This window comes from Telopea speciosissima, chromosome 4, assembly GCF_018873765.1.
Source record: "Telopea speciosissima isolate NSW1024214 ecotype Mountain lineage chromosome 4, Tspe_v1, whole genome shotgun sequence".
NCBI classification, from domain to species: Eukaryota; Viridiplantae; Streptophyta; class Magnoliopsida; order Proteales; family Proteaceae; genus Telopea; species Telopea speciosissima.
This window is the reverse complement of record NC_057919.1, coordinates 25,535,446-25,547,713: the sequence shown is the minus strand read 5'-3', so window position 1 is coordinate 25,547,713 and position 12,268 is coordinate 25,535,446. Positions and strand designations below refer to the sequence as shown.

Genomic DNA, 12,268 nt, shown 5'->3' with positions numbered 1-12,268 from the left:
TTTCACTGCTTCCTTTCTCATTAATCATATGCCTACCAAACTGCTTGATTTCAAATCTCCCTTAGAAATCTTATCTCCACCAGTTTCTGCTTTCTCTCTCCCTCCTAAAGTCTTTGGCTGTGCTTGTTATGTGTATGTTAACAAATCACATCGCACTAAACTTGATCCCAAAGCTCTCAAGTGTCTCTTTCTTGGGTACTCTTCTACTACCAAAGGTTACAAGTGCTATTACTCCTCTTCTCGCAGGTGCCTAGTCTCCAAAGATGTCACCTTCATTGAGTCTGTCCCTTTCTTTGCACCTTCCCAGCATCCTCTTCAAGGGGAGAATTGTGGAAGTGAATAGGCTGCTGATTTACTTCATTATCCTCTTTCTATCTCTCCCCTTATGCTTGATATTAGAAAGCACAGGACTGTGGGTGTGGATGTGAATACATAATTGGTTGTTGAAAGTGGTTCTGGTAAGGAGAAGGACTGCCACATTAAATACAAAAGAGGTGAAGGCTTGCATAATATAGGAAAGAAGACCTACCAAGAGTCCTCTTTGGATCCAGATCCACATCCTAAGACTCATTCTCCTCAATCAGGTGACATCCCTTCTCCTCCATCTGATTTAGATCTTCCTATTGCTGTTAGAAAAGGGAAAAGAGCTTGTACTAATCCTATAGCCCAATTTGTTTCCTATGATGCTCTTTCTCCTACAGGTCTTGCCTTTATTGCTGCTCTCTCTACTGCTTCTATTCCCAAGAATGTTATTGATGCTATGTCTGACCCCAAGTGGAGACAAGCTATGTCTCAGGAGATGATGGCACTTGAGAAGAATGGTACTTGGCAATTGGTGGATCTTCTCAAGGGACGTGTCCCAGTTGGATGCAGATGGGTCTACACAATCAAGTATAAATCTGATGGTACTGTGGAGAGATACAAAGCAAGGTTGGTGGCCAAGGGGTACAGTCAAGTCTATGGAATTGACTATCAGGAGACATTTGTTCCTGTGGCTAAGCACAACTCTATAAGAGTTCTTTTATCATTGGCTGCCAATAAAGATTGGCCATTATATCAGTTGGATGTGAAGAATGCCTTTTTTCATGGAGACTTGGAAGAGGAAGTGTACATGCAAACTCCACCAGGCTTCAAAATGCCTTCAGCTGAAGGGAAAGTGTGCCTCCTCAAGAAGGTACTATATGACCTCAAACAGTCACCAAAGGCATGGTTTGAGCGCTTCCAGTAGGCTATTATGAAGAATGGATATTCCCAGAGCCAAGCTGACCACACTCTCTTTACCAAGCGGGGCAATGGTACCATCACAACCCTCATTGTCTATGTTGATGATATTGTGGTCACTGGAGATAATACAACTGAGATAGCTAAACTGAAAAAATACTTAGTTCAACAGTTTGAAATTAAAGACCTAGGTCCTCGTAGGAATTGAGGTATCAAGGACCAAGAAAGGAATCAACATATGCCAACAGAAGTTTGTTTTTGATTTGTTGATAGAGATAGGGATGTTAGGCTGTAAACCAGCAAATTCTCCTATTGAGCAGAATCACAAACTAGGAGAAGATTGCAGTCCTTCTCTTGTTGATGTGCAAAAATACCGAAGGCTAGTGGGGAAGCTTATCTATCTTTCTATGACACGCCCAGATATCTCTTATGCAGTGGGAGTGGTGAGCCAAATCATGCATGCCCCCAAGAGTGGCCACTTGGATGCTGTATATCGCATTCTCAGATATTTGAAGTTTTCTCCAGGGAAAGGACTGTTATATGCAAGGCATAATCACTTGAGAGTAGAAGGTTTCATTGATGCCGATTGGGCTGGATCCATTATAGACAGGAGATCTACCTCAGGCTATTGTACCTTTGTGGGAGGTAATTTGATTACGTGGAGAAACAAAAAACAGCATGTTGTAGCTAGATCCAGTGCAGAGGCAGAATTCAGAGCTATGGCTCATGGAGTGTGTGAACTCATATAGTTGAAAAGACTTGTTCAAGAACTGGGATCTGACACTGAAGGCCCCAAGAGACTCTACTGTGATAACAAGGCTGCCATCAGCATTGCCCACAATCCAGTGCAACATGACAGGACCAAGCACATTGAAGTGGATCAACACTTTATCAAGGAAAAGATAGACTCTTGCTGCATTTGTACTCCTTTTGTGAAGATTGGTGATCAACTGGCAGATATCTTCACCAAGGCTCTTAACTCTATCCAGTTTGGTACTCTCCTATGCAAGTTGGGAATGCATGACATTTATTCTCCAACTTGAGGGGGAGTGTTAGAGTTGTTATAAGTTATGTATTAAGGGTAGTTTAGGAACTAGTCTTTAGACTAGTTGCCTGATTATGTATTTCTCCTTCTTTATCCTTTTTACCTTTTACCTCCCTAGGGAGGTGGATGTAATATCCTTTTCTTATCATTGAAGTAATATAGTAGTGTGGAGAAGTCTCTCACACACAAGACATTTACAACCGAAATACCTCTCTCCATTCTCTTCTTCCTCTCTTCCTCAGCTCTTTCTCCTTCAACTTCTCCTCTTTCTCTTACTTACATCTCTAGCCTAAAACCCAACTGAATATCCATATACACTTCTTCTTCCAGCTCGCCATTGAGAAAGGCATTCTTAACATCCAATTTTTGAAGATCCCAGCCCAAATTAGCAACGCAGGACAAGATAACACGAATAGTGTTCATCTTGGCAACTGGAGCAAAAGTCTCCTGATAGTCGATCCTGTATGTTTGTAAAACCCTTCGCAACAAGCCTGGCTTTGTATAGGTCCATTGTACCATCAGCCCTGTGCTTGATCACAAAAACCCATTTGCATCCAACCGACTTCTTTTGTGGGGGAAGACGAACCAGCTCCTATGTGCCATTTTTTATTAGAGCCTGCATCTCTTCAACCATGGCTACCTGCCATTGCGGCTGAGCAATAGCTTCCTACCAGTTCTAAGGAATAGGTACAGAAGACAAAGAAGACATAAAACTATAAAAGGAAGGGGAAAGGGAGTCATATGAGACACTTTTAGCAATAGGATGCAAGGTACAAGACCTAGTGCCTTTACGAGTGGCAATAGGCAAATCAAGGGAAGGATCACGTTCAGAAGAGGGAAGAGAATTACCAGGATCAAGGACAGTAGAATCAGGTCCATCTGGATCAGGTTCAAGAGGTAGCGATTGGTTTGGTAAAGTTAGAGTTGTAACACCAGTGGTTTGATTCTGCCCTTTGCGAGTATAGACATGCATCGCTTGTCGAGGCCAAACAACAATGGAATGAGTCTCCCCTTACACAGGAAGCTCGGCAGGAATAGCAGAGGTGTCCGATATAAGAGGAGGCTGCCCATCTTCGATAGTAGATGTAAGCTCTCCCTGAAAATGAGGCACCGAATAGTAGAGCTCAGTTTCATGAAAGATGACATACAAGGTAACAAACCAATGCCGAGTGGGAGGATGATAACACTGGTATCCCTTTTGAGAGGTAGAATAACCCAAGCAAATATACCGAAGGCTACGAGGATCAAGTGTCCCATTAGGATGGTGGTCTCGAGCATACCAAACACACCCCAAAATTTTTGGAGAGAGAGAAAGCCGCAGAACCCTGTAGAAGATCCAAGGGGCAGCGGAAACCAAGGACCCGAGAGGGCATGCCCGAGGGAGGGTGTCCCAATCTGCGATGCCAACAGAGAAGTTCATAAGCCAGTAGAGATGGAGAGGAAGTTTGAAGTGCCTGACCAGAGATTGATGACGACTCAACATCAAGCAGGTACAGACCATGGTAAAATCGTCAACATCAAGCAGGTACAGACCATGATGCATTTTACCAGAATCAATCGTTGCCCCTGTGACCAGATCCTGAAACACACAATGGGAGGGGAAAAAGTGACTTTGCAATTTAAAGTAGAGGTAAGACTACTTATAGACAACAAATTATTATGAAAAAAAGTACATCTAACACAGATGAAAGGGATAAATTTGGAGAAGAGGAAACAGAACCAATGCTAGATATAGAGGAATAAGCTAATCGAACCCTGCCTTTACCAGAGCAAGGGGAATAATGAGAAAAAGAATCAGAGGAACCTGTCATGTGATCCAAAGCCCCAGAGTCGATGATCCATGGGGAGAATAGGACAGATGTACTAAGACCACAAAACGAAATAACAGAATTACCAGGAGGGGGCTCGGCAATGACAGAGGCAAATGAGGCAGATGCAGGTGCAACTGATTGGGGCTGGTCCATCGTAGAAAGAAGACGTTTGAAGGCAGGCCATGAGCTCATTTGAAGATAAGGCTGCTCCAGCCTCCAGGAGAGGTAGTATCAGAAGCCTTAGTAAGGTGGGCCTGGCTAGAAGGAGCCTGATTGGAGTTACCACGTCCCCCGCCACGGCCACTTTTAGAAGAGCCAGAAACATCAAGAGGACGGCCATGCAACTTCCAAAAATAATCCTTGGTTTGACGCTCCTTACCACAGTAATCACACTTTACAGGTGCCTTGGTAGAAGAGCTATTAGACCAAGGAGTATCAGTATGGGGCTGCGAGCTGGAGAAAAGAGCAGATTGCTCAGGAGGTGTCGGAATAGGTGTGGGAAGCATAGAGAGACGACGCCGATCCTCAAGCTGAATCAGTGCATATGATTATTCAAAGGCAGGGAATGGTTCACGGCTTAACACATGTGCTCGAAGTTGATCATACTCAACATTCAGTCCAGCAAGGAAATCATAGACACAGATCTTATCTTCCCATTTTTTAAAAAATTTTTGGGTGTGTTTGAGATGCTCGAGACCACCATCCTCATGGGAAGCTTGATCCTCATAGCCTTCAGTGTATTTTCTTGGGCTATTCTGCCTCTCAAAAGGGATACCAGTGTTATCATCCTCCAACTCGGCGTTGGTTTGTTACCTTGGATGTCATCTTTCATGAAGCTGAGCCCTACTATTCGGTGCCTCATCTTCAGGGGGAGCTTACATCTACTATTGAAGATGGGCAACCTCCTCTTATATCGGACACCTCTGCTATTCCTGCCGAGCTTCCTGTGTAGGGGGGGACTCCTTCCATTGTTGTTTGGCCTCGACTAGCGATGCGTGTCTATACTCGCAAAGGGCAGATTAGACCACTGGTGTTACAGCTCCAACTTTACCAAACCAATCGCAACCTCTTGAACCTGATCCAGATGGACCTGATCCTACTGTCCTTGATCCTGGTAATTCTCTTCCCTCTTCTGAACGTGATCCTTCCCTTGATTTGCCTATTACCACTCATAAAGGCACTAGGTCTTGTACTTTGCATCCTATTGCTAAAAGTGTCTCATATGACTCCCTTTCCCCTTCCTTTTATAGTTTTGTGTCTTCTTTGTCTTCTGTACCTATTCCTCAGAACTGGCAGGAAGCTATTGCTCAGTCCCAGTGGCAGGCAACCATGGTTGAAGAGATGTAGGCTCTGAAGAAAAATGGCATATAGGAGCTGGTTCGTCTTCCTCCACAAAAGAAGACGGTTGGATGCAAATGGGTTTTTGTGATCAAGCACGGGGCTGATGGTACAGTGGACCGATACAAAGCTAGGCTTGTTGCGAAGGGCTTTACTCAGACATACGGGATCGACTATCTGGAGACTTTTGCTCTAGTTGCCAAGATGAACACTATTCGTGTTATCTTGTCCTGCGTTGCTAATTTGGGTTAGGATCTTCAACAGTTGGATGTTAAGAACGCCTTTCTCAATGGCGAGTTGGAAGAAGTATATATGGATATTCCCCCTGGTTTCTAGAGTCCCAAACTCGAGGAAAAGTGTGCAGGCTAAAGCGTGCGCTGTATGGGCTGAAGCAATCACCTCGTGCTTGGTTTGGTAGATTTAATCAAGCTATGGTTGCAGCAGGATATTCTCAAAGTAATGCTGACCATACGCTATTTATCAAAAAATCAGGTGGAAATATTGCGGTTTTGATAGTATATGTGGATGATATAGTCGTCACTGGTGACGATATTGATGAGATTTTCAGGCTCAAGCGCTTCTTGGGTAAGGAATTTGAAATCAAGGATTTTGGCCAGCTGCGCTACTTTTTGGGTATTGAAGTTGTAAGGTCCTCTAGTGGTATTTACTTGTCTCAAAGGAAGTATGTGCTTGATCTTCTCTCTGAGATAGGTATGCTGGGGTGCAAGCCAACTGACTCTCCCATTGAAATTAATTCCCATTTGGCGAGCAAGGAAGGTGATCCAGTGGATAAAGGCAGTTATCGACGATTAGTCGGACGTTTAATTTATCTGTCCCGTACCCGTCTTGATATCGCCTATGCCATGAGCTTGGCTAGCCAGTACATGCATGACCCATATTCTTCACACATGGATGCTGTGCAACGTATTCCCCGGTACTTAAAATCTACCTCAGGCCGTGGCACCCTCTTTGCCCCTCATGATCATCTTTGCATTGAGGCCTATACAGATGTGGATTGGGCAGGATCTCCCGATGATCGCATGTCTACTTCTGGTTATGGTACTTTTGTTGGTGTTAACCTTGTCACTTGGCGGAGCAAGAAGCAATCAGTTATTGCAAGGTCTAGTGCTGAAGCGGAATTCAAGGCTATGGCCCATAGTGTTTGCGAACTTCTTTGGCTTCAGTGTCTCCTCACTGATTTGGTTGTCCCTGTTGCTCTTCCTATGCGACTCCATTATGACAGCAAATCAGCTATCAGCATTGCTCACAACCCAGTTCAGCATGACAGAACAAAACATGTGGAAATAGATTGCCACTTCATCAAGGAAAAGCTGGATTCGGGTCTCATCAGTGTGCCTTTTGTTCCTAGCAACGAACAATTGGCTGATGTCTTTACAAAAGGTCTTAGTGCTAAGGTCTTTCATCCTATTATTGGCAAGTTGGGCATGTGTGACATCTATGCACCAACTTGAGGGGGAGTGTTGTAAAATGGGGTACAAGGGTATTTATATCATATCAATGTCGTAGGGGTATTGATGCCTTGTACTCATATTCTGGAAAGTTCTCCGTATTATAAATAAAGCTGGCCTGTGTCTTATACGACACAATTCATTCTCATATTTCATCATCATAAAATGGTACAAAACCATTCAGGTGGCCCATGGAGTTATTTGCAGCTTGTTAACATGGCCAGTTTTATTAGTATCGGGGGGAGGGGTTGATTCTCTTTTCTTGGAGGATGAGAATGGCTAATTATTCAACATATGAGATGGCCAAAGTGAGTGTAGATAGACATCTGTATTTGTAGCAGTAAGCTATTTTGTTGGGAGTGGTAGCTGTTTTCTTTTGTCATTTGTGCTCAATTTGCCTTCTCAGCCTTGATGGTGATGCTGGTTCATCATAGAAATTGGCTTATTTCTTTAGAAATAGGCCTAGGGTTGGGTTATATACATGTTGGGCCTTTGTTCCCAAGGGTTTTCTATGTATTAGGCCACTTTAATGAGCCTAAACTAGGGTTACATAGGTTGCATACGGGATTAGTCCAATACTTAGTTTATTTTTATGTTTTTTAATTGAACCGGTTCAAATTGGTTGCATCCAATTGGTTCAATTTAAGTGATCATGTGACTTGGTTAAGTGGTCATGTGACAACTTAAGTGGTCATGTGATGTAAGTTGGGTTGGATTAGGACTCTATAAGTCCAGCCATGTTTTGAGTCTATTTCTTTTAGTTTCCTAGTTAGTTTAAATTACCTAATAGGTTAATGATTGGGTTAGGCCTTTCCTTTTTAGTGTAGGAGTCTAATTTTGAGTCTTTTATATAAGGTTGTAAGGGGGCCAAGTATTGAATACGAATTTGATTAATAAAAATTAGCTTTATGCTTATTGCCATTGTTGCTGCTCTTTGTGAGTGTGTATCCTTGTGGATGTTAAGGTGGATAGGATGGGTGGACTCCTGCGATTCCTTGCGCCTGTCTAGTACCGGGTGGTTCTTCTTCTTCTTCAATCAAGCTTCTTCAAGCTGCTGCTGCTGCCTTTGAAGGAGATCAAACCAGTAAGTAATTTTAGCATCTTGCATATATCCTTCCCCTCCATCCATCAAACCATAACCTCCATTAAACTAGGACTCCCTCATAACTTCAGATTTGTCCATCAGTTTCAAAGCAAACTTTCAGCATACAACCCCCACACTTCTCCCTACACTCGATCTTAAACCCAGCTCATAACTCCCACTCTATCCCCTCCATTCCTCCACTCCATTCAAACCCAAAACCTGCAACTCAATTCTGTCCATAATTGCAGAATTTTAAAACCTTCCCAAATCCAATTATTTTTATCCCATAATAACCCCCTAGACCTGCATATTAAAGCCATATAAGACCCATTCCAAAATTCCCATCCTAAACCCTAGTGTTGTCCATTCGAACCAGCAACCCCTTTTGCGATTGATCCGGTTGTCTGGCTCCTAGTAGGTCTCCTACCTATCTAGGACTACATTTAATTGGTATCAGAGCTATGGCAGAGGGAAGCTCCAACCAAGCCTCAAAAGACCCACCTCTATTCGTTTTGAAGACCCGAGTTCGTCTACCCAATGGGAGCACAGCCATATTAATTGTTGATGAGAGGCGACGTAACAACATTATTTTGCAATCCGTGGTGGATATGTTGTCCTAGTCAGGAGAGATTTGCATCATGCCTACAGGTGAAGTCTTTGTTGAATTTGAGTGTTCCTCATACTCTGACGGTGCTTGGTGTAAGCCGGTACCATCTCCAAGGAGCGTTATTGGAGTAGGTTGTAATTGGTTGGACGAGCAACAAGGTTGGATTGAACCTGAAAATAACTCGTGTGTTCTACCTGATCGACACCGTCTATACCATTTGTTTACTCTAAAAGGGTTACAACCAAAGGTGACCACATTGACTGTACAGCCACAGGGACTGCCGAACATGTCAACTCAAATGCAAGTGGCATCGACTGTGTTTGAAGTTTCACCAATGGCGGATGTACCAACAGAAGACTCTACTAAGGCAGTTTGTGTTGAAGAGATTCAAGAACTGATAGCTAAAGAAATTCAAGCAGACCAAGTTGCACTAGTAGTTGAGATCATAATTGAGAAGCTCGGCCGTCAAATTAATGTGGAGGTCCAAAACACAATTGTAGAAGATTCTACTGAAGAGGTATACATTGAAGAGAACAAAGTAGACAAAGCTGAAATAGTAGAAGATGAAAAGTTGATTGAGAGCATTCTAAAGGAAAACAATGACCTTCAAGATGCTGTTCTTGAAGAGGTGGAGCTTGTGTCTCATGCATTAGATGAGAAGGTTGCTAACACTGAAGGCTCTATGGACGAGACATTGACAGTTGCTGCTGATTCAAAGAAAGAACACATAGAGTTTGTTATGCCACCATGGTTCTTTGAAGAGCCAGCTCCACGCATTGAAGACTGTATCCCCAATGTTCCTGCCCCATCGGAATTTCGTTTGGGGATGGTCAAACCTGCTGATCACATGTTGATTCCCCTCATCACTGCAAAATTCGAGGACGAATTTTTTCAAGTTGGGGAGAGTTGATGCAGGTTCATCATAGAAATTGGCTTATTTCTTTAGAAATAGGCCTAGGGTTGGGTTATATACATGTTGGGCCTTTGTTCCCAAGGGTTTTCTATGTATTAGGCCACTTTAATGAGCCTAAACTAGGGGTACATAGGTTGCATACTGGATTAGCCCAATACTTGGTTTATTTTTATGTTTTTTAATTGAACCGGTTCAAATTGGTTGCATCCAATTGGTTCAATTTAAGTGATCATGTGACTTGGTTAAGTGGTCATGTGACAACTTAAGTGGTCATGTGATGTAAGTTGGGTTGGATTAGGACTCTATAAGTCCAGCCATGTTTTGAGTCTATTTCTTTTAGTTTCCTAGTTAGTTTAAATTACCTAATAGGTTAATGATTGGGTTAGGCCTTTCCTTTTCAATGTAGGAGTCTAATTTTGAGTCTTTTATATAAGGTTGTAAGGGGGCCAAGTATTGAATGCGAATTTGATTAATAAAAATTAGCTTTATGCTTGCTGCCATTGTTGCTGCTCTTTGTGAGTATATATCCTTGTGGATCTCAAGGTGGATAGGGTGGGTGGACTCCTGCGACTCCTTGCGTCTGTCCAGTACCGGGAGGTTCTTCTTCTTCTTCAATCAAGCTTCTTCAAGCTGCTGCTACTGCCTTTGAAGGAGATCAAACCAGTAAGTAATTTTAGTATCCTGTATATATCCTTCCCCTCCATCCATCAAACCATAACCTCCATTAAACCTGCAACTCCTACCTTAACTAGGACTCCCTCATAACTTCAGATATGTCCATCAGTTTCAAACCAAACTTCCAGCATACAACCCCCACACTTCTCCCTACACTCGATCTTAAACCCAGCTCATAACTCCCACTCTATCCCCTCCATTCCTCCACTCCATTAAAACCCAAAACCTGCAACTCAATTCTGTCCAGAATTGCAGAATTTTAAAACCTTCCCAAATCCAATTATTTTTATCCCATAATAACCCCCTAGACCTGCATATTAAAGCCATATAAGACCCATTCCCAAATTCCCATCCTAAACCCTAGAATTAACCTAAATCCTAGTGTTGTCCATTCGAACCAGCAATCCCTTTTGCGATTGATCCTGTTGTTTGGCTCCTAGTAGGTCTCCTACCTATCTAGGACTACATTAGATTGTGTATACGCCTCAACTTTGATGATTGGGGAATATACCATGATTCATGAAACCAAGGCCTTTCTATCAATGAGCTCTTCGACCTTTCTTGCACTCACTCATCTGTATAGTGCAATAAGTGCCCCCTCAAAGAGGGTTAGAACTGGTGACTTCTAATGTGCCCAGTGGTAATGGACTCCTCCAGTTGTTAATTCTATGTATTTACTGTCATAGTTGTAGTTCGATATTGGCAAGTTAAAATTCCTACAGATGGTCTGGTTTTTGGGCACTGCTCCATGTCCTGAAGGTGGTGCAATGATGTATGGAGTGTTGGTGGAACGCCTGTTAGATATGGGTTCATTGAAGATAAGGAACCTTCAGTCCCTTACTCGTATCCTCTTAACGATTCTTCAAACTGGAAGGGAGTATGTTCTTTGATAGATTGTGGACCAAGGATCACAATAAATGCTGTACTTTGATGATGCTGTCTTGTTTCTAATCTTCAATCCTCAATCCTACGTATTTATGTTTTTAAATATTAGCTTCATATAGAAAATGTCAGATTCTAAGATTGGGCAAAGTTTGGGTCTATCTCATAATGTAGGTGGTCTAAAAATGTTTCAGAGGGGCTGGTGGTGGATATGTGTTAATTATTAGAGGAAGGGTTCGTTGCAGATGCTAGATTCATCTTATTTATCATCTGTCAGGTTTGCAGTTATGCTCCATATGCTTTGAGTTATTGTTCTTATGATGTTTTGTTTCCTTGTAGGCAAGTTGATGGGGAGACCCGTGTTGGTGTATTTGCTGATCAACTAATAAAAGTTGGAGAACCATTGACCTACGACTATAGGTACATTTAGTATTTTTTCTTTAGTGCTTGTGTGTGTTTTGTTTCTCAATTTCTTTCTTTATTTAATGGTTAGTTCTGTTCTTATCGTTATCAGATTGTACTGCTTGAGTGTTCCTTAAAACTTGAAATGATTTCTGATATCATCAAGTATGCTGTGGTCAGATACCATGATTGCACTTCTATCATTGTACTTTCTATGCACAAACGTGGGTATGGAGTGGGGTACTGGCTTTTAGTTGTTGGATCATGTAGCCCGCCTCAGTTGAAAGAAGGCTTGGGATGATGGTGATATCATGATATATTTTTTTGTTGATAATTACATGTTAGGATATTTCTATTAGTCTTTGTGCCAACAAATAGGTTTGAGTTTCTTCACTTGAGGACCTAAACAGGTCCAAGTGACAACCATTTGCACTTTGCAGTGGATGGAGCTTGTATATCATTGATACCCTCTAACTTTCATTGAGCATTTGTGGGAAGGATCTTTCCTCTGCACTTTTAGGTAGTGGATTCAGTGTTGACATCTGGTGTTGTATCCAAACGTCCCAATGTTTTGAATCTTAAAAATCTAAGGTCTGAATTAAGATTTTAATTTTCATATTTCAGTCTGCAAGCCTAAGACTGGACAATCCTAATATTACTGTGCTGCAATTCCTTTTCTGTTAACTAGAAGAGGGAAAAGAAGAATTACTTTTCTCAAATCTGAGGACTGAATTAAGATTTTAATTTTCATATTTCAGTCTGCAAGCCTAAGACTGGACAATCCTAATGTTACTGTGCTGCAATTCCTTTTCTGTTAACTA

At 42.2% G+C, this 12,268-nt stretch overlaps 1 protein-coding gene across 1 annotated transcript in view; it reads left to right on the top strand.

Moving 5' to 3' along the window:
- Window positions 1-12,268, top strand: part of LOC122660179 (histone-lysine N-methyltransferase ASHR3) — a 31,151-nt gene that overhangs the window by 18,291 nt on the left and 592 nt on the right. The window contains exon 10 of the mRNA XM_043855376.1: window positions 11,385-11,465. Coding sequence (XP_043711311.1) covers window positions 11,385-11,465 — 81 coding nt within the window. The remainder of the gene's footprint in view (window positions 1-11,384; window positions 11,466-12,268) is intronic.